Genomic DNA, 21,363 nt, shown 5'->3' with positions numbered 1-21,363 from the left:
CGTGACAAAGGTTCTGGTGAAAATAACACAGCTACAACCTCGCAAGTAGGATCTGGATCTGGGGGGACAATTCCTCATGTTCACCTGTCCACTCAACCTTTCCTGGTAGCCAAGAGCCGGGAGGGGGGTGGCAGTGGCTCTGACTCCAGCTGGCTCCCTGCCCCAGTGCTTATCTGCTGTGAGCCAAGGTGGGGCTGAGCCCCTCACCCGTCCAGGAAGGAGGCAGACAACCCCCAGGGCCCCCTACAACTTGGCTCCTGCAAATGCAGACTCCAGCACGCAATCAGGTCTTAAGATAAGAGCGTATATTAAAGTGAAACCATTTTCTCTTTAAAAAAGAAAAGAAAAGGAAAGGGTGCAGGTGTTGGTTCAGACAATGAAGTTATGAGTTCTGGGCAGCTGGGCTGCAACCGCTGGCCCCATCAGTGCCCTACCATGGGCCCCAAGGTGGCACAGGAGAAGCCCCAAAGCTGCCGGCAGCAGCAGGAGGGAGGAGAAAGGACACGGTGCCCCGCCATCCACTCGGGAGCGGCAGGAGAAGCAGGTGCAGGCGGAAGCCTCTGCCGGAGCTGATGCCCCTCCCTCTCGGGGTTAGCTGAACACAGTGTTGTGCTGCTGGGTCACCCGGATGAACGTCGCCCTCCGGCTGAGCTCCTTGAGTTTGGCAGCCCCCACGTAGGTGCAGGTAGACCTCAGCCCCCCGAGAATGTCCAGAATTGTGTTCTCCACGTCTCCCTTGTAAGGCACTTCCACAGTCTTGCCCTCAGAGGCCCTGCAAGGAAAGGGAGTGTTTTATGGAGCTGCTTCCTCCCAGCCATCCGGCTGCTGGCAGCCCCCAAGGCACTGGAGGAGCTGCCCTCTGGCCCCAGTGCCCCCTGCCCTAAGAGCCAAGTGCATTGGGCCAGCTCCCCAGATGCAAGCACCCCCCACCTCCAAGGACACAGCCTCCCTGCAGGCTGCCCAGGGGCTGCAGAGACCCACACCTCCTTGCACGGCAGCCTCCCCCGGCTCCCCCTTCCTGTGAAACCTCCACGCGCACACCAGCCTACAATGGACCAAGAGCCCAAATGCTCATGGGGCCTGAAGACACTGGGCAGGTTGGCTCTTGGAGCCGTCTCCTGCACCACCAACAGACAGGGCTGTGAGCATCACCCTCCAGGCTACCGGCTCTGCAGCAGAAACTGAGTGTCCTCAGAGGACACCCCCAGAGAAGATTAAATGGACAGCTCGGGCCCTGCTAGCTTACGAGGAAACCAAACCTCCAGCAGCAAGTCGCCTGCTGGTCTCTCCGGGTGTCCTTGATTGGGAACGACCCCTTCTCCCCATCTGCTCACCTCCCTGTGTTCCCATGGGTGCCTATTTTGCAGGACGTAGGACCAGAGTAGAACCAAAAATTCCCTTAAGGCCGTGGCTAGCATCTTTACACCAGGAGAGAGGAGCGCTGAGGAGGTCTGGCATGTGGCCTCTAGGCGGTGGCTAACCGTCCCTGCTGAGCCCTGTCCCTCTCCTCACAAGCCCCAGTGGAGCACTGCCCGATTCCACAACCCATCTACAAAGTGGCACTGCCATCCAGGCCTGGGTCCCTAGGGGCATCACAGGAGGAATGTGAAAATGCAGCCCAGCCTGCATCTAAGGGCTACACAAATTCTGACAAGTCCAAGTTCTGGGACTTCCTGTGGCCGTTTTTCCCCAACTGGAACAACAACATCTCTTGGTCAGAAACTTATCACCTAGAATTTCACAAGGATGCTAACTCATGTTTGCTGAGCACGCAAGAACCCCCTGCGTGAAATCGAGCTACTTAAAGCTATCAGCCGGTGGGGGCTGGTTTAGAGCACCAAGCACATGATGCCCAAGTCACTGGCCACCCCCAGTGTGGTTCAGGTCTCCACACCCGGTGGCCAGAACAAGACACACATGTACATGTGCCTCCAAGGACTGCCCTGGTGTGTTCCGAAGACATTTCCATGGCCTTCCTGGGGTTAGTTCTCATCGTTGCTTCTTTGCTGACTGGTGATGTCACCTTTTTCTAGTCATTTATTGTTGATGCTGAAAATCTGCTCACCCATAAAATAAAGGACTTTGATCTGCCTCCCAAGGACAGCATGAGAATGAAATGGTTGATGATTAGAAAGCAACTGGCAAAGCATAAATAACAAGGCCGTCATTAACCATAATGTCAAAGTAGAGAACCATTCTCATGACAAGGTCAGGGTCCGGGAGCTGCCACCTGCCAGAGACAGGGGAAAGGTGGACACACTGCCCACAGCCAGGGAGAGAAAGGCGGGGCGGAGCACAGAGCTTACCAGGCTCAGTCTGCCTTAGGCTCAAGGTTCTAACTCCTTTGGTGCTTTCTTTCCTTGTCTAAGATTTGAATCGACTTTCAGAACCAAGTCTTGATGCTCTGGGATCTTCTGTTGTTCTGTCTATGTGACACCCTGGCCTGGCCTATCAGAGGTCTGCCCAGAGCCCACCCACGCTGCCCTGGCTGTGCTCTGGGCAAGGCTGAGCTGTCTTAGCCGACTAAGCCCCACTCTCACCCCACACAGGCCTCAGGAGCGAGCTTCTCGGGTCCAGTTTACACAAACCTGGTCACTGTTTCTGCTACCTAACTGGGCAGACTCCTCCAGTTACCACAGGGAGGGCCACCTTCTGGGGCGGGCAGGAATGCACCTTTCTTTTTTTCCCCAAAAATTTTTAAAAATGTATTTATTTGAAAGGCAGAGGGGGACCAGCTTTGTGGCAGAGTGGGTTGAGCCACTGCCTACAGTGCCAGCACCCCACATGGGCACCAGTTCAAGTTTCAGCTGCTCCACTTCTGCTCCAGCTCCCTGCTAATGTGCCTGGGAAGGCAGAGGATGGCGGCACAAGTCCTTGGGCCCCTGCAACCATGTGAGAGACCCAGACAAAGTTCCAGGCTCCTGGCTTTGGCCTGACCAAGCCCTGGCCACTGGGGCCATTTAGGCAGTGAAACAGCAGATGGAAAATCTCTTTCTCTCTGTCTCTCCCTCTCTATATAATTCTATCTTCCAAATAAGTAAATAAATCTTAAAAATCTTCCAACCATTGGTTCAGATGGCTGCTAGTCCAGGCTGAAAACAGGAGCCTAGAGTTCCATCCGGGTCTCCTATATGGGTGCAGGGACCCAAGCACTTGGACCATCTTCCATTGCCTTCCCAGGCTCATCAGCAGGGAGCTGAATCAGAACTGGAGCAGCCAGGACCAGAACCAGTGCTCTATGTGGGATGAGGGCAAAGCAGGCAATACTCTAGCTCACTGCACCATGACACGGGCCCGCCTCCTGTTTTACATTGGTGTGCGGTGCCCACCTCTCCCACCCTGCCTTCCCCAGACTATAACATGTTTATGGAGCTTCCCCCCAACACAGAAAAGGCCTGGCAAGAATGAGAACAGAAGTCGGTCCACCAGAACCCTACTAAGGAATTATGGGTAGGACACCCCATCCTCTTCCCTACCCACCTATAAAACTGGCTCTGGACCTCTAGCCTCCTATCACAGTGAAATGGGGAAATCCTGGGGACCTTTGGGGACCATGGATTTTTAAGTAAGGCATTATTAGCAGCCGTGGGCATCACGTGGGCAGTGGGCAACCCCAACATTTGAAGACACTTGCGCGTCAACTGCTAGAGGCAGGAGGTAGGCGAGAGTCCTGTGGGCGCACAGAAGTGAGGCCCTCTACCAGAAAGGCCTGGACCGCAGCCCCCAGGGCGTCATGTGCAACAGGAGACCCACTCTGCAACCCGCCTCTTGCAGCCTGAACTCAGCTCAGGCCGGAAACAGCAAAGAGGAAGCAAGATTCCCGCCCAGCCTGGTAAGGGTGGGGTGTGCCTTCCAAAACTGGTACCTGCCAGCACAGGCAAGGGGACTCACAGTGTGTGGGTGGGAATTAAAAGATACATTTACTTTTACGAAAAAAAAAAAAAACACCTGAAATCTGCCTACTTTTCTCAGAATATGCATTTTTCACACAGTGCTCTCGTACCCCCGGTCACTCCTGCAAGCTGGCCCAGACCTTTCTGCTCTGCACGCACTCACAAGGCCCCCAGACACGGCCAGTGACAGCCGGGTTAACAGTTGCAGCTTCAAAAGGATGCCAGGCACGCCGGCCCTTCGGTGCACGAATGCCCCAGACCTGCCTCCCCGCGCTGCACTTCCGTCTCCGCAGGCAGGAAGCAGAGCTGAGAGGCCGGCCCTCACCTGTACTCGGCCACGCCGCCCGCGTGCTTCTTCATGGCTGTTTCCGAGCTCATCCCGTAGAAGAGTTTGAGCTTCTGCCCGTTCCTCTCGATCACTTCTCCGGCGCACTCGGTGTGGCCTGAAAACATCCCTCCCAGCATGACAAAGTCGGCCCCGGCTCCTGCACGCCGACAGAACATGGCTCAGTGAAATGGCAGCTCTGAGGGCCGCCCCGTCTCTCCTCCCCCGTGCCAGCCCTCGGCGAAGAGAGAGGGACTCAACCTCTCTCCTGCAGATGGTGAGGCGGACGCAGAGACAAAGAGAGCAAGGTTGGTGGCGAAAATCCTGGGCGAGGTTTAGCGGATGTTAACAACTAACCGTGACTGCGTTTCAGAGTTAATGGCATTAGAATCAGGAATGCCAAGAGTTGGGGGCACATCTGACAGTGAGCTTTCAATCTTGACACTCAGGGCAGTGACTCCTCTCTAACATCCCCACCAACCACGCCGCCCACCCCCCCCCCCGCCCATGTTCTTAGTTCTGACAGCAGGACCTAGTAGCAGCACTCAGTACGGTAAGCCCTCTATGAAATCTGCACCCACACTGTGCACACCAAGCACTGCAGAAGTTCAGAGCAGCCTGCACCTCCCACTGCCGAGATCCGGCACAGAGGAGAGGCAGCCCTGTGTCCCTGAAGTCAGCTGAACTCTGCCTGCACCTCTGCTGTGAGCTGATGGTACGTCCTTCCGGGCAGCGCACACGCGGAATTTCCAGGACAGCCCCAGAGGCTCCAGGATTACGAAGCTGCCTTTGGAGGCTGTGTTGGGACGGGACCGGGGCTGGCTCTGTGCACAGCACACGAGACAGATGCCAAATAACCCACTACCAAGGAAGCAGAAGGAACACGTTGGAGAAATGGTCACTGCAAAGACTCTCACTGAATAGAGTGCTTTGCTTTGAACGTGTCCCCCAAGAGATTATGGGTAGGAACCTGAATTGCCAAATTCTGACAGGAATGGCTTTGGAAGGAATAGGACAAGATAGGGCCCTCGAGATGGTATTAGTGACTTTACAGTGGCCAGCCCTGTCTCACCCCGGGAAGCCACAGCCTGAGGCCCCTGCCAGACCCCGAGCAGGAGCCAGCCCCAGGCCTCTGGACTTACCCATCTCCAGGACCCTGAGCCCAATAAACTCCATGCTTTGTCCATTACCCCATATCGGGGATCTTGTTAGAAAGCAGCCTAAGACATTCAGCAGCAAACCGCTACAACTCCCCCCGGCCCCAGTCCTACTGACAGCTGCGGTTGGGTCAGAGCAAGGGGACAGCGGCCCCAGGGGACGTCAACAGCCCTCCCTCCAGGGCTCCTGCCATGATGGAAAGGGGTCCAGGGCCCTCCTGATGGCCGCAGCCCCAGAGGAAGGAGGCCTGTACCCTCTCCTCACCAGCGCATGCCGGGCACAGCCCTGTGCTCTGAGCTCCATTCCTACTCCGGCATCACTGCACTGGCTACAAGGGGGCGTGGAGAAGGCTGAGACCCCATCCCCCAGGGAAACTGCACAGAGCCCAAGCGAGTCCAGAGGCTGCTGTTACGGCACTCGCCCACCCATCACTTCCCAGTGTGCCGGGATCCCACGCTACGCACAGCACACACGTGAGTCTGTAGAAGGAAGCCCGAGATGCAACACACATGTGCACTATGTAGATCCTGCTTGGTGGATGAACCTCCTGTGGCACAGGGCAGGTGAGCTCAGTGGTCAGCAGAGGTCCCAAATGCCCTAGAGTTTTGCAGCCTCAGTCCTGCACAGCTGAGATCCACGGGCAAAGTGGGATCAAGTCCCATCCCTGTGACCCTATCCGGGCCACCCTGAAGCCCTCCTGCTGCCCCGGGCTCTTCTTCAGCTGTTAAGTTTTTCCTCCACTGAAAAAGGACTCCCCCCACCCCTGCAACAAAAAGCCCCCAGCAAATGTGGCCCAACCATCAGACAAGGAGGGCAAGGCCACAGTTCCGCTGCAGCCTCCTGCGTGACACACCTCCGGCTTTCCAGCGCAGCCTGCAGGGCCACGTGGCCATCTCAAGGGCAGGCAACCCCAACAGGGAGTGAAGTTCAGAAAACCCAGGTCCTCCTTGGCGGTGCAGAGCGTACGGCTGCCCCCTCGCGGGAGGCGAAGGAACTGCTGCCGGCCTCTGCGCGCAGGGCTTCTCCAGGTTGACCAAGGAGGCTTCCTGCGGCGCCCACAGGTCCCTGAGCCTTGCCTCCCCAAGGCTTCCCCAACTCCTGGTGGGCAGATGTCGCCCCTAGCCCCACCTCCGGGCCTGCTCTGCCAAGGACCAGAACCAAGCCGAGGCCAGGACTTGGGTCGATTGGGGCGGAAACCGGAGGACCGGACGGAGGAAACCCAGGGGGGGTCCGCAGTTCGCCTACGCTGAGCCGCGGTGCGCGCCTGCCTCCCTCCCCGGCCCTACCCGCGTGCACGCGCGCGGGGACCCGACCTTACCAAAGGCTTTGGCGACATCTCCTGGACACGTGCAGCCTCCATCCTTAAGAGGGAAAAAGAGCAGGAGAGGGTGTCGGCAGGAGCGGAACAGGGCTCAGCCCTAACCGGGCTCCCCTGTGGGTCACTCCGCAAACCCCGCCCGACCCAGGCACCCCCGCCAGAACCAGGGAGCGCACTGCCATTCGGAAGTCGCCTTCCTCCCCGCCCGGCGCGAGGCGGGGTTGCCGGAGTACACAGGCTGACTTATTCTAAGAGCCAAGGGCAGGACGCTGAGCGAGGTGCTTCATCTTTCCAGCCGCCCTGTGGGTCTCCCTCCTCTTCACCTGACAACTCAGCATCCATTCAGCACGCGTGGCGCTGGCCTAACGGAGAGCAGGGAGGGTCTGGCAGAAACTCCACGGCTCAGAGGGAAGCGCCTGTCGTTAGCAGAGGCTCCGCTGTGACACAAGGGGTCAGGGTGCTTTGGAAAGGAACTGAGAAAACGCTGGTTCCCTCCCCTGTGCTCCCACTGGCAGGAAGGTGCATGCTTTCTGCAGAGGGGAGGGGTCGGTGAAACTTGGCCCAGCCACTTTGCAGAGAGCATCCTGAATGGAGACCACGGAGCTCCATGTCTCAGATTGCTAAAAGCAAGCATTTCTTTATGATAGAGACAGAAAGAGAGATGGAGCTCCCATCTGCCGGTTCACTCCCCAGATGTCTGCAACAGCCAGGGCCAAAGCCGGGAGAATAGAATTCCATGTGGGTCTCCCACATGGGTGGCTGGGGGCCCAAGCACCCATTCCATCCTGTGCATTAGCGTGGAGCTGGCTAGACCTGGCACTCACATGGGATGCCAGCGTCGCAGGCCACATCTGAACCACACTGCTGGCCCTGGCAAAGTGTTTTGTTTTGAAGTCAGATGGCTGGGGACCTATTTTGATGAGAGCATGAGTTTAATCTATTGGAGGTTGTACATTTGAAACCCGGCTATGTGGAGCTAGTTTTGTTAAGAGATAAAATGCTTTAGAAATTGGCAGGGGCCGGTGCCGCGGCTCACTAGGCTAATCCTCCGCCTTGCGGCGCCGGCACACTGGGTTCTAGTCCCGGTCGGGGCGCCGGATTCTGTCCCGGTTGCCCCTCTTCCAGGCCAGCTCTCTGCTGTGGCCAGAGAATGCAGTGGAGGATGGCCCAAGTACTTGGGCCCTGCACCCCATGGGAGACCAGGATAAGTACCTGGCTCCTGCCATTGGATCAGCGCGGTGCGCCGGCCGCAGCACGCCGGCCGTGGCGGCCATTGGAGGGTGAACCAACGGCAAAGGAAGACCTTTCTCTCTGTCTCTCTCTCTTTCACTGTCCACTCTGCCTGTCAAAAAAAAAAAAAGGAAATCGGCAGGACGAGTGAGGTTGTACCTTGGAAGGGGAGAGCGTGGAAGCGCTAACCAGGCAGACGGTTGGGGGAGCCATTGAGGGAGCGAATCGGCAAAGGGAAGATTTGTCTGTCTTTCAAATCAATCTTTGAGAAAAACAAAACACCTGGCTCATTCACTCGTGAGCAGTGCATGACTGTGCTTCTGTGAATCCCAGGAGTGAGGCACATTCAGAAGCCTGTGCCAATGAGACTCCAGTACAAGCAGCCCTTCTCTTCCCAGGATGAACCAAGTGTCCACTGCGTGACATACTGGGGAGAGGAATTCGTGCGTCCGGCATAATCTGCTCATATATTGCCCGTGGGTGCATTTATGCAGTGCACAACGCAAACAAGCCAGGCTGCCCACCCGACCCAGCGCAGCCCTACTCTGTGAGGTGCCTTCACCCTCAGCAGCCTGCCCCCTGACTAGCATTTACAGGCAACTTCCAGAAGTCATTCAAGGTGAGCCTTTGTGTTCTCAGGAAGCAGAGCAAGACCAGCAATGCCCCTGCAATCCAAGACACACACTTTGACCTTGACACAGAACTGGTCACAGCCGCTAGGAGGTTGCAAAAACAATGATTGGCTATGGAGGAGGCATTGTGGGGCAGGAGGCTAAGCCGCCACTTGCAACACCTGCGTCTTTCATCAGGGCACAGGTTCGAGTCCTGGCTACTCTGCATCTAGTCCAAGTCCCATCTAATGCACCTGGGAAACAGTGGAGGACGGCCAAGTACTTGAGTTCCTGCCAACCACGTGGGAGACCTGGATGGAGTTCCTGGCTTCAGACTGGGCCAGCCCCAGCCATTGCAGCCAGTACAGGAGTGAACCAGCAGATGGAAATTCTGTCACTCTGCCTTTCCATTAAATAAATCTTTTATTTAAAAAAAATGGCTAGCATTCTATCCTGTGCAAGTTTTCAAAGCAGTACATCTACGTGGTTTAGTTGCTTTCTCAAGACAGCTGATGTTATATTGAAGTACAGAAGGCACCCAAGACACGAGAGAAAGTCTGATCTGTGAATTGTCAGTGCGCCTGTTCTGATGAAACCAGTCGCTCAGACCTGAGAGAGGGAGGACTGCAGGCATGGCGCAGAGGAAGGGTCCAAGTACACAGCCTATGCTGGGAACCGTTAAGGAACTGAAGTCCTTTTTCCAAACACTGCAAGAACCTGAAGCTGGCATTTTTGTAGGTGAGGGGGAAAACGAGACTCAGAAACACTGAGCGACTTTCCTGAAGTCACACAGCTATGAAAATGGAAGGACAGGGAGCAGGCGCTTAGCCTAGCAGCTAAGAGCCCCACACTTCCCATGAGAGCGTCTGGGTTCGAGTCCCTGTCCCCAGCTTCCTGCACATGCACAGCCTGGGAAGCAATGGTGATGGCTCACTGCGTCCCTGCCAGCAGCCTGAGACCTGGACTGAATCCCTGGCCCTGGCTTCCGCCGGCCACTGCACAGGAGTTTGTGCATCCTTCTCTCTCTGCTGCTTTGCATACAAAAACAAGACGAGAACCAATGGTTACCTTACGATGCTAGCATTTCTACTGCTACCTATTGTCTTCTTCCTGTTCATGTGCATCTCTAGCTTTACCTAGGTTAAGGACAGCTTGTTGGTGACTTTTTCAAAGCCTCACAACAAAATGATTAGATCATTGGAATGAATGTGTTCAGGTCTTTCTAAATAATGGTGTGACAAGAAAAATTTAACAGGTCATCCTTCACCGTCTGCCTAGGTGGGAGGCATCCCCAGTGGTGCCCCTCTCTGAGGCCCAGGCGGGCCGCCATAGACAGACAGACGACTCAGAGCCAGCCTCTCGGCTGTGAGCACCTGCTGGAACTCAAGGGCACGAGGTGCTAACTCAGCAACGCAAGTGTAAAGCGAGACAACTGGAGGGAACCTGGACAAAGTGGCAGGATGCCAAGACCTGTGGGGCACGCAGGAGGAACCTGTCTGAGACACCCCCAGCAGACAAGGGGGCCTGGCGGGTTGGACAGAATGAGCTGACGTCAAGGGTGACGAATCCCATACATGTCTGTGAACCCCCCTGCACTCCTAAGCCCATCTAGACACTCCCTCGCCATTACTGTAACATGTAGAACATGGACATATATAGGTGGGATCAGAAATGTTACCGCCCTGCAGCACTGGCATCACGGGCCTCTGTGCCTAACCAGCAACCCAGAGAACCTGCTCTCTGGGCACCCGTGAGGACGCCTGGCTCGGGGCCTTGGCAGTGCCACCAAGCGCCTGTGGTCCCCATCGGAATGACAGCTTCAGATCTCGAGTTCTCACTAGACACTGACGCTGGGCTGAACGTCGCACTTAAGAGAGTGGCTGAATTAAGTCTCAGGGCAGGTGTGCTGTGTAGGGACAGCCTGAGCTCCTTTTCCACTGGGGTCCCAGGGCTACACGTGGGGCATCATTGCAGGGCTCCATGCCCCCTACCACAGGGCCCCCAGGGTGCCTCTGGGGGTGAAGCACAGCCAGAGCCCCACCCCCGGCCCCGCCCGCACACTCACGGAGATGATGTGGCCCTTGAGGCCATGTGCAGAGTCCGCACACTCGATCACTGCGCTCAGCTGGGGGTAGCCCACCCCAGTCTTGGTGCGGGTGGTGCACACGGAACCTGTGCAGAGGAAGGAGAGATCCCAGAGACAGATGGTCAGTCAGGCGTGAGCAGAAGGTGACACAAAATGAGCCCCATCACCTTCACACAGCCACGCCCCATGAACGCTGTGAGCTTTCCAAGGCAAGGGAGCCGATGAGGGTCACCATGAACCACTGCACCTGCCTGCACATCCCCCTCCCCCAATCCTCATCACCATCAGCACTGAGGTCCTGGGTGCCACCTACCTCTCCCCAACCTCGGTCACCTACCCCTATCCCTTCCCCCTGCAGGCACCACTCAAAGCCTCGCTCCTTCCTCACTGCTGTTCACTTGGCCTCGGGTGCCCTGGGGTCTGCCCCAGTCCTGGCTGCAACCTCCCAGCCAGGTCTGGGCCAGATCTCACTGTAAGCTCTGGCACTTTTGCCACATGTCAGATATTATGGTTGTATATTATACCCAGCTCAGCTGGATCAAGCTCCACCTGCTACCCACCTCTCTCTTCTGCTGAACACTGACTTTCCAGCCCCTCCGATGGCAACGTTCTGCCCACCTTAGGGCCTCTGGGTACAGGATGTTCTCTCTCTCCAAACCCTCCCCTCTGGACCGACCCTCCCAGTGCTGCCCTTCTGGTCTTTCAGGCTTCCTCTTGAAGGCAACTGCCCCAGAACTGCCAGCTCTTCACGGCACTTATTTCAGGAGCACGCAGTCTCGGTCCTTATTTGCACAAGGCCACCGAGGATCCATCTGCTGTGCTGGAGGGCAGCTCCGTGGAGAGCTACTGTGTCTATCGCCACTGAGAACCAAGCCCAGGATGTAACGAAGGCACTATAAATAGTCATTCAAAACACCATGAACCCAAGGATGTCACCCACACACCTGTCTCCACTGCTTCACCACCGGTTCAGCCCCTCCAGGATATCTCCTATCTCTTATGCTGCACGCTGGGGGCCTCCCGTGACCTCCCCCTGCCAGCCCTGGGGTGACACCCAGAGCCCCGCCTCCTCTGCCTGCTCCTCACAGCTTCCCCCAAGGGTCTGAAGGGACAAGATCGGACAGAGAAGTGAGCACGCACTCCCCAGACCCGGCTTCAGCAGAGAAACCCCAAGGGGACAGCGGACCCCTCCTCCCAGCTGCAGGTGGCACCTGCTCTCACGTCCCAGCAGTCCCCAGGTCTTTCTCACAACACCCTCCACGTGCGTTGCTCTCAGCCCGGGAGCCCGCCAGCTTCATCCCCACAGGGCTCCGTCTCCCACAGTGTGTGTGAGGCAGGAGCCACGTTTACAATCTCTGGTTCAGAGCTGGCTTCTCCTCCTTTCCCACTCAACTGCTGGATCCTGCCGGGAAGCCGAGCCTCAGCTGCAGTGGGTCTGGGTCCCTGACCACGGTGAGGGACCACCAAAGGATTACTGTGCCAACTTCTGATGAAATGAATGACGGCCAAGCGTCTCTGCCTTTGGAATAAAAAGTCTCCCTGGTCTACCATCAGCATCTTCCATTCTACTATTAGCCTGGGGAGCTCTTGTAAGTAGGATTGACAGCATCCTTTCTTTCGAGTTTCTAAGAATGGAAGGCACTCTGTAAACACCAGTTATCTTTCCTCTTGCTCCAAATCCAATGTTAATTGGCTCATGTGTGTGGCAATATAAAAAAACCCCAAGGCTGGCATCATGGGAGAGTGGGTAAAAGCTGCTGCCTGTCACACCGTCATCCAATACAGGAGCTGGTTCGAGTCCCAGCTGTTCCACTTCAGATCCAGCTCCCTGTTAATATGACTTGGGAAGCAGCATCAGATGGCCCAGGTGTTTGGGCCCCTGCACCCACGTGGGAGACCCAGAAGAAGCTCCTGGCCCCCAAATGGCCCAGCCCTAGCCATTGCAGCCATTTGGAGAGTGAACCAGTAGGTGTTAAGAGCTCTGTCTCAGGGCTGGTGTCGTGGCTCACTTGATTAATCCTCTGCCGGCATCCCATATGGGCGCCGGCTTCTAATCCTGGTTGCTCCTCTTCCAGTCCAGCTCTCTGCTGTGGCCTGGGAAGGCAGTAGAGGATGGCCCAGGTGCTTTGGCCCCTGTACCGCATGGGAGACCAGGAAGAAGCTCCTGGCTCCTGGCTTCGGATCAGTGCAGCGCACCAGCCGTAGTGGCCATTTTGGGGGTGAACCAACAGAGGGAAGACCTTTCTCTCTGTCTCTCTCTTTCACTAACTCTGCCTGTGAAATAAAAAATAATAATAAAATAAAATAAAGAGTTCTGTCTCTCCCTCTCTGTAACTCTGCCTTTCAAATAAGATTTTTTTCAAATAAATAAACCTCTAACAAAAGGAAACATGAAGGTCCCCGGGGGACACCAGGAAGCAGCTCTGACACACGTCCCGTCGGAGGGGTCACTGCTGGTGCTCCTGGCAGAAAAGCAGAAGAGTCTCGCACAGCCTTTCCTGCCCACCCCAGTCCCCCAGCGCACATCTCGCTCCTCCCCAGACACGCTCCGCTGGGCCCCCACACCTTACCTGGTCCAACGCCCACTTTGATGATGTCGGCCCCCGAGAGAATCAGCTCCTCTACCATCTCTCCGGTCACCACGTTCCCTGCCTGAGACAGAAGAGAAGAGGAAGCTCAGAGCCAGGAACCCCAGGCGGCACACAGATCAAGGAGTGACTCTAGATCTGAACTCAGAGAGCGGTGCAGGTCCAGAAGCCACTAGGCCAGCAGGGGGAGCCAAAGACATGTTTGGAATGGGAGGGGCGGAGAGGGAGCAGAAGCCTTGACCTGATTCTGAATCTGAAATTGGTGGGTCTGGGTTTCCCTGTCTGTTGAAGAGGAAGAGAGAACGTGACACCTGCAAAAGCACTTTTGGGAAAGACTCCGAGGTGCGATGATGGCAGGAAAGGTACAGGGCGGTTCCGTTTTAGAAACAGAAGGGATCTTAGAGTGTTCAGGTCCAGCCTGCCTGAACATCTCAGCAAGGCCCGAAGCAGAACCTTACAGGAAGATCCTTCCATAAACATATAAAGACAGACATGGAACACCTGCCTCATTAGTCTCGACTGCTGGGCATTCGGTGCTTCACAGTTTGCAAAATCCATGAAGAACCTCTTCGGAGCACCAGGGACCCAGCCCTGGAAGACTCCCGATGGTCTGCAGCTGGGAACACTGCTGCGTGTCTGCCCCGGGCTGAGGCTCCGGCCCAGGCACATGCACCACCTGCAGACCACGAGGCCGTGGCTCCAAGGATAATCTCGTAAGCGGGAAGCGGCTATCAACCAGAAGGACGCCTCTGGTTTGGAAAAGGTGCGAGTTCTCTCACCACAGGAGTCCGGGAGAGCAGAAATAGCCCTTTGTCTTACAACGCACTGCCCTGTGGATTCTACAGCTGGCACACAGGGTATTCGGCAAGATGCCCTCACTGGGTTCCCTCAACTGTGCAAAGTCTTCTTTTTTGAAAAATGCATGATCCTATTCATCCTATTTTTTTAAGTGTCTTTTGCCAAATGGAGGGAACTTTTCTTTCTTCATGTAGACAAAGTGACTTTTTTTTTGATGGGTAGAGTTACAGAGAGTGAGAGGGAGAAACAGAGAGAAAGGTCTTCCTTCCATTGATTCACCCCCAAATGGCCGCTATGGCCAGCACTGTGCCGATCCAAAGCCAGGAGCCAGGTGCTTCTCCTGGTCTCCCATGTGGGTGCAGGACCCAAGCACTTGGGCCATCCTCCACTGCCTTCCCAGGCCACAGCAGAGAGCTGGACTGGAAGAGGAGCAACCGGGACTAGAAGCCGGCGCCCATATGGGATGCCGGCACCGTAGGCAGAGGATTAACCAAGTGAGCCACGGCACCGGCCTGACAAAGTGACTTTTAAACTTCATATGAAAGGATGTTGGAAGAAGGTGAAGGGGTAGGTTCAAAGTTACTCTAGTCCAGACAGCAGCCAACAATGGGAAATGACAGACTAGAAAGAGGACTCGAGGTAAGCCCGAGCTATAACTTTTTTTTTTTAATTTTTTTTTTTTTTTGACAGGCAGAGTGGACAGTGAGAGAGAGAGACAGAGAGAAAGGTCTTCCTTTGCCGGTGGTTCACCTTTCAATGGCCGCTGTGGCCGGTGCGCTGCAGCCAGCGCACCGCGCTGATCTGCAGCTAGGAGCCAGGTTCTTCTCCTGGTCTCCCATGCGGGTGCAGGGCCCAAGAACTTGGGCCATCCTCCACTGCACTCCCGGGCCATAGCAGAGAGCTGGACTGGAAGAGGGGCAACCGGGACAGAATCCGGCGCCCTGACTAGGACTAGAACCTGGTGTGCTGGCGCCATGGGTGGAGGATTAGCCTATTGAGCCACGGCGCCGGCCCCAAGCTATAACTTGTACCTCCCACATTCAGAAGGAAACCTTGCCTTTGTAAGAAGCTAAAAGTGATAACAGCAGAGTGCACCATCTATGTCAATTCAAAACTGCCTTAAATACAAACACATACAATCAACAAGTGACAGAGAAAAGGAGCTGCGACTATGACAAAGGGTCCCTAAGCAGCACTCAGAAACAGCGCTTACTTAGCGGAGCTCACAGAGGAAGGGTCAGGGACAGGAACAATGAAATGCAAGGGGCCAAACAAAGCACAAACAAGCCACACAAAGCACTCAAGGGCACTAATAACCAAAGGTAAATCCGGATGCCCAGGGGGCTCTGCTTTCCACTGTACAAACATCACCAGCTTGAAATGATGAAGAAAAGACAGGAAGACGTGGGACCCTGTGCCGCAGGAACGCTGGTATGTGCACAAGTCTATCAGAAAACAACTCCTCCATAAGGAAGAAACGCAAACATCTGCTTTCATTCTAAAGTGCTAAGGTGCCCTCCCAAGGAAATCATCGTAAATGAGGACAGAGGCATAACCACGAAGATGGATTATTTATAACACTGCAAAACTACAAATTCAGTCTTCAAACAACTTTACGGCCTACTCCTGAGATGTTGTAAGAAACAGTAAGCGCATATATATATATATACTAACCAAATACTAACCAAAATACTAACAACTTATGTCCAGGTGAAAGAATTACGATTTGCTCCTTTAGATTTCTCTGGATTTTACAGCAGGAAGTTCAAGACTTTCAGAATTAAATGTGTGGGTTTTTTGGTTTTGTTTTGCTTCTTTTTGTAACGCGAGGCAGGGCTGAGGTCCATACCCCAGGAAGAACTGAATGAAACCTGCGACATAAGAGTAAAGTTCACTTTCTTCCTCACCAGCCGACTTGCTAAAAACAAAACAAAAGTTGAAGAAGCTGCTTAAGCTCTCCTCAGGTTCATTTCCACCAGGGACTCTCTTCCCCAACCTGGAACCACTGTATCTTCAGGGGTCCACTGTAGACAAGTCAATTCAAGTCAGCTCCCAACGGATGCACCAGGTACAGCCCTGTAAGGTCAACGTAGGCACAAAATCCTGCAGGAGGTCAGCCCAGGAGCTCCCCCAGGTGAGACGACTCCCTCACTCCTGGGCCACCTGGTGGCTCCCGGCTCTGTGCTCACTGTGTGGTCTCTGCTGCTGCTGCTGCTGCTGCGTGGAAAAACCCAGACTGGTGATGAAACGCCTCCAGCACGGACACAGCCCAAGAGTGCGATGGGTGGTGGCGCATGGGGAGTTTCCACTGGCTCAAGTTCAGAACCAGGGAGGACACAACTCAGAGAAGAAAGGGAAGGACCACTCAGAAATGAGAATGAGAACAGGAGTACAGTCAGGCTTTGGGCAAGTCCCAGACCTTCTGCTCAGGGGGCCCCTGGCTGGGGTGTGCCTGGAGGAGCGGGAGCCGCGTGGGGACGATTAAATGAGGAGTCCTCTTTGTCTGGCATGAAGCGCCTGTCTGGTTGGGGAGCCGATGCGGGCCCCTGAGCGGCAGCAGCAGCAGGAGGCACAGTCACTTCCCGAGACTAGAAGCTCTGGGCAGTCTGGGGCAGGAGGCAGGCAAGGGGAGGTTCCCACTAAGGGACCCTTCCCCAGGAAGCACTGCACCCCCCAGGTGCCCCTTAGGGATAAGCAGAGAACTGTTGAGAATGCTTGTCAGGGAAGAGCTGTTAAGAGCAACAAAACTAAGATTTTAACTGCTGTGGCACGGCAGGTAAAGCCGCCACCTGCAATGCCAGCATCCCACATAGGCACTGGAGTCTGGCCTGCTCCACTTCTGATCAGCTCCCTGCTACTGGCTGGGAAGGCAGCGGAGGATGGCCCAAGTGCCTGGGCCTCTACTGCACACGTGGGAGACCTGGAGGAATTCCTGGCTTTGGCCTGGCTCAGACCCAGCCATTGCAGCCATCTGGAGAATGAACCAGCAGGTGGAAGATCTTTATGTCTGCCTCTCTCTGTAACTGGCCTTCAAATAAACAAAACTTACCAAAAAAAAAAAAAAAAAGAGCTGCTGTGGTTTTGAATGTTTATGCTCACTCAGGTGTTAAAAACCTCATTGTGGGCAGGCGCCGCGGCTCACTAGGCTAATCCTCCGCCTAGCGGCGCCGGCACACCGGGTTCTAGTCCCGGTTGGGGCGCCGGATTCTGTCCCGGTTGCCCCTCTTCCAGGCCAGCTCTCTGCTGTGGCCAGGGAGTGCAGTGGAGGATGGCCCAGGTGCTTGGGCCCTGCACCCCATGGGAGACCAGGAAAAGCACCTGGCTCCTGGCTCCTGCCATCGGATCAGTGCGGTGCGCCGGCCGCAGCGCGCCGGCCGCGGCGGCCATTGGAGGGTGAACCAACGGCAAAGGAAGACCTTTCTCTCTGTCTGTCTCTCTCTCACTGTCCACTCTGCCTGTCAAAAAAAAAAAAAAAAAAAAAAAAAAAAAAAAAAAAAAAAACCTCATTGTGAAGATGTGATGGTGTTAGGAGGAGGGGCCTGTGGGAGGCGACTGAGTCACAGGGTCACAGCCTTCAGGAATGGCGCCGGTGCCCTCCTAAAAGCAGCCCAGGAGAGGCCCTCGCCTCTTCCGGAACGTCAGGTCACTGTGGACATGGCCATGGAAGCAGGAAGCGGGCCCTCGCCAGACACCAGCTCACCCTCGGTTGCGGACTGCCCAGCCTTTTGAGCTATGAGAAGTTTCTGGGTTTTGTTAGCTACCCAGTTTATGGTATTAAAAGTCCTCTGGGCAAAAAATAAAAACCAAACTTGCCCCAATTAGAGTCAGCTTGCCACTAGACCTCCACATCTGGGCTCAAATGCTGACTCACTCTTACAACGTGGTTTCAAGTGAGCCACTTCCACTCAGAGCCTCAGTGTATCCTGCTGTGCAATGGGCCCATTTGGACTCACTGTGGTCATTATAAGGCCGATGGCTGACACAGTGCCTGGCTCTCGAGGGTGCTCAGTCACCACCAGGCCCTCCACCTGAGAGACTGCTGTTAAGTGCTCTTCTGCCCACTTCTTTTTACTCTTCAGTTTTCAGTAGCTGAGGTCAAATATACATATCATAAAATCTGCAGTTTTAACTTTTACATGTACAGTACAGTAGCATTAAGGACAAGCACACTTCAAAACATTCATGGAGATGGAATGAGAAGCTTCTCCACATGCAAAACAAACAAAAAAAAACCCTGAAATCTATGCAGACAAGGACTCTCCAAAAAGTCAATGGAAAATGTGTCACATTATAGAAAAAAAGCTACGTATGGATCTCAATTTTCTTGCATCAAAACAAACTTATCTTTTGATCTCATTTTCTGAGAATGCTCTGACGCTCACGCAAATATGCACACTGTTGTGTGACTATCACCACCACCCACCTCCACCTTTTCCATCAGCCCAAGCTGGAATTCTGTCCCCACTCAACGATAATCTTTACTGGCCCTTCTCCAAGAAGAAACCTTTCCAGAGAAGGGCAAAGGATGGAAGACAGGGCTCAGCAGCAGGTGCCAGGCTGCTTGTCAGCCCCGATAGAGGGTGAGCAGGCGTCAATCTAGGGGCCTTCTCGCAGCGCGAGGGATGTGTCCCTCTACTGGCCACAGAAGGCGCAGGTACTGTCGAGGTAGCACCCGAAACCATGACTCTTGGAGACAAAAACCACCCCAACGGCTGAGACTCTTCACGGCTTTCAGCTACAGTTCCTGGAAGAGTAAAGACGGAAAACACAGGCAAAGTGGGCTGAGAGGAGGCGCCGGCGCTAACATCCCTCGCTCTTCAGGGAAGGGCGCTCGACTGCCCATCTGTGCCCCATGCCTGCAAGGGTAGTGTCCACGTCCCTGGGAAGAGGCATCCACTGAGGGTACCTTCATGAGGCTCAAAACCTCATCTGACCAAACCAATGGAGAAAGAACACAGGCGAGGCAGCTGTTAGGCAGGGAACAGCCAGGCTGCACACGACCCTGGCTACCGCCACTGGCTGCCGGGCCATTGCTCCCAGGGAGGAGACCTGGGCCTGCCATCTCCTCTGAACAGATCAGGTGTCACAGGCCTAACTCCTAAGGACCAGATCGGACAGAGCCACCAACACAGAAGTACTTCCTAACAGGCTGAAGCTGGTGGCACGTGGCTGGGGGCAGTGTGTAACAGAGAGACCTCAGAGCCCAGGGAGGCCGCCTGCTCCTGATCGCCTGGCCCACCGCTCACTGGCTGTGTGGCCTTCACAAAGTTCCTTGACCTAGAACTAAGTTTCCCACATGGCAGCAGGTGCCTCTAGGCCCACTCAAGGTCTGATGTGCAACAGAAGGGCCTGGTCCAGCCTTGTGCCTTTTTCTGCAGTGCCTGGAAGCTGCCAGCAACCGGCCACAGGGCTCCATACCCTCTTCTATCAGCCAGCATCATGAGAAGCAACCACTTCTCTCAACTTCCTGCTTCCCAGGAGGCAAGGAAACAACCCAGAGGAACTGGGTGTGGCGAGCCAGGAGCCCTGGCTCCTGAAACCGAGGCCAGGAACTTCCAGCTTCTACCTGGGGTACTTCTGAGCACCCCTTCCGTTCACTGTTCTGTAACACTCATGGTAATGCCTGGCCCCTCCTCGTTCAGCCCCCGATACCCTGAGGGCAACATGAGCATGTCCTCTCAACGCTCCCCAAGAGCTGTCAGAGAAACTAAGTTTTCAAACACACCAAAAAGCTGAGGGCCTGAGTCTTGCAAGTTTCCAATGGAATCACACGTTCTTTAGGAATAAACACGCACCCCCATTCATTGCTGGGAAATCAACCAGACTGATGGAAACAAAGCCCTGGGCCAGTCAGTGGGTGCTGGGGCAGCCCTGGCTGCTGGTGGCTGCCCAGAGTACTGTGGGAGCCCTTCCCCATTCCCAGTCCCTTCCCAGCCTCTCCCCAGCAACCCCAGGCTCTGCACTGCAAAATCACCCCTTCCCACGTCCTACCCAGCCTCCTCCTCCATGCACTGCCCCCAAATCCCCTGGCCTCTGTCCCTGAGGGTGGCACATGGGCTCTCTGGACAACAGGCAGCTTACCCTGCTCCTGGGGGCCAGCCATGAGCTGAACTCCACTGCTGTTGGGAGCCAATGCATCTCTGCTGTCACTTGGTTTAAGAAGGGATACGTCAGGGGTAGCTGTTCAATGCAGAGGCTGAAATCACCCCTTGGGATGCCCATAGCCCCCACTGGAGTCTCTGGTTCAAGTCCCACCTCTGTTTCTGATCCAGCTTCCTGCTTATACACACCCTGGGAGGCAGCAGGTACCTGGGGGCCTGCCACCCATGTGGGAGACCTGGATGGAGTTCCAGGCTCCTGGCTTTTGCCTGACCCAACCCTAGCTGATGACCAGGAAATGGATTATCTGTCTCTCTTTCAAATAACTTAAAAAAATTATAAAAGCAATAGATGTTTACTCCCTCTTCCTGAAACAAGCCCACCCCACCCCCACCCTTCTCCACCTCCAGCCCAGTTTTCATGGCAGGTGCCCTCAAGGGGTTATGACTGTCAGGAGGGCACCATGTCCAAACAGCAGCCTGTCTGATGCCCAGTAATTCTCCAGCCGTTAGTATCCTCTCCCTCATCATCACAGGGGGCTGAAGTGAGAATCCAGGGCACACACTTGCCCCGGTGCGACTCAGCTCAGGGGCACGCACTGACCGCCAATCTGGGGTGCAGGGTCTGTGTGTTGTATCCCCCAGGATTCCCACGCTGACACCGAGCACTCCAGGTGATGGTAGGAGGAGGTCTGGCCTCGGGGAGGTGAGTGGATGATGAGGTCAGAACCCACACAGATGGGATTAAGACCCTTTCCAAAAGAGGCCCCAGGGAGCAGGCTGAGGACACAGCAAGAAGGCACTCTCTGGGATGGGTGATGTCCATGGACAACAAACCCACAGGTGCCCCCATCCTGGACTTCCAGCCTCCAGAACTGTGAGAAAGCAATTTGTCGCTTAAAAGCCATTCAGCTTATAGTTTTTTTTTTTCATTTGAATAAAAGTGTGGGTTTTTTTTATTTTATTTTACAATAGCACAAATGGACCGGCAAGGGCATGAAGCTCGCCACTTTAACACTTTTAGAATAAACTGCAAAGTAAAGAGAGAGGAGCAAAAACTCAAGTCAGGTAAGCTGTCTAGGAGGAGCTCCAGGAGTACCAGACAGGTGGACAGGTGACATAAAGCAACACAGATGACGGAGTGAAAGCAGCCACAAGACACGCAGCATTGCCGCGGCGACAAGGAGCCGACACCTGCAAAATGAAGCCGTGTCATCGAGAAATGCCCAAGTACATGGCCAAACCAGACACCTGCCAT

General features: G+C 55.0%; 1 protein-coding gene across 2 annotated transcripts in view; it reads right to left on the bottom strand.

The window, feature by feature from the left end:
• Window positions 1–290: 290 nt before the first annotated feature.
• Window positions 291–21,363, bottom strand: part of GMPR (guanosine monophosphate reductase) — a 40,448-nt gene continuing 19,375 nt past the window's right edge. For both annotated transcript variants that reach the window (XM_089333316.1, XM_002720867.6), the window contains 5 exons: window positions 13,192–13,273; window positions 10,601–10,707; window positions 6,695–6,737; window positions 4,219–4,378; window positions 291–772 (listed from right to left, as the gene is read on the bottom strand). In XM_089333316.1, the coding sequence (XP_089189442.1) occupies window positions 592–772; window positions 4,219–4,378; window positions 6,695–6,737; window positions 10,601–10,707; window positions 13,192–13,273 (573 nt within the window). In that variant the 3' untranslated portion in view covers window positions 291–591. The remainder of the gene's footprint in view (window positions 773–4,218; window positions 4,379–6,694; window positions 6,738–10,600; window positions 10,708–13,191; window positions 13,274–21,363) is intronic.

This window comes from Oryctolagus cuniculus, chromosome 5, assembly GCF_051225735.1.
Source record: "Oryctolagus cuniculus isolate XC-2025 breed Fujian yellow rabbit chromosome 5, ASM5122573v1, whole genome shotgun sequence".
Taxonomy (NCBI): domain Eukaryota; kingdom Metazoa; phylum Chordata; class Mammalia; order Lagomorpha; family Leporidae; genus Oryctolagus; species Oryctolagus cuniculus.
Note: the sequence above shows the minus strand (reverse complement) of the source record. Positions and strands in the feature narration are given on the sequence as shown.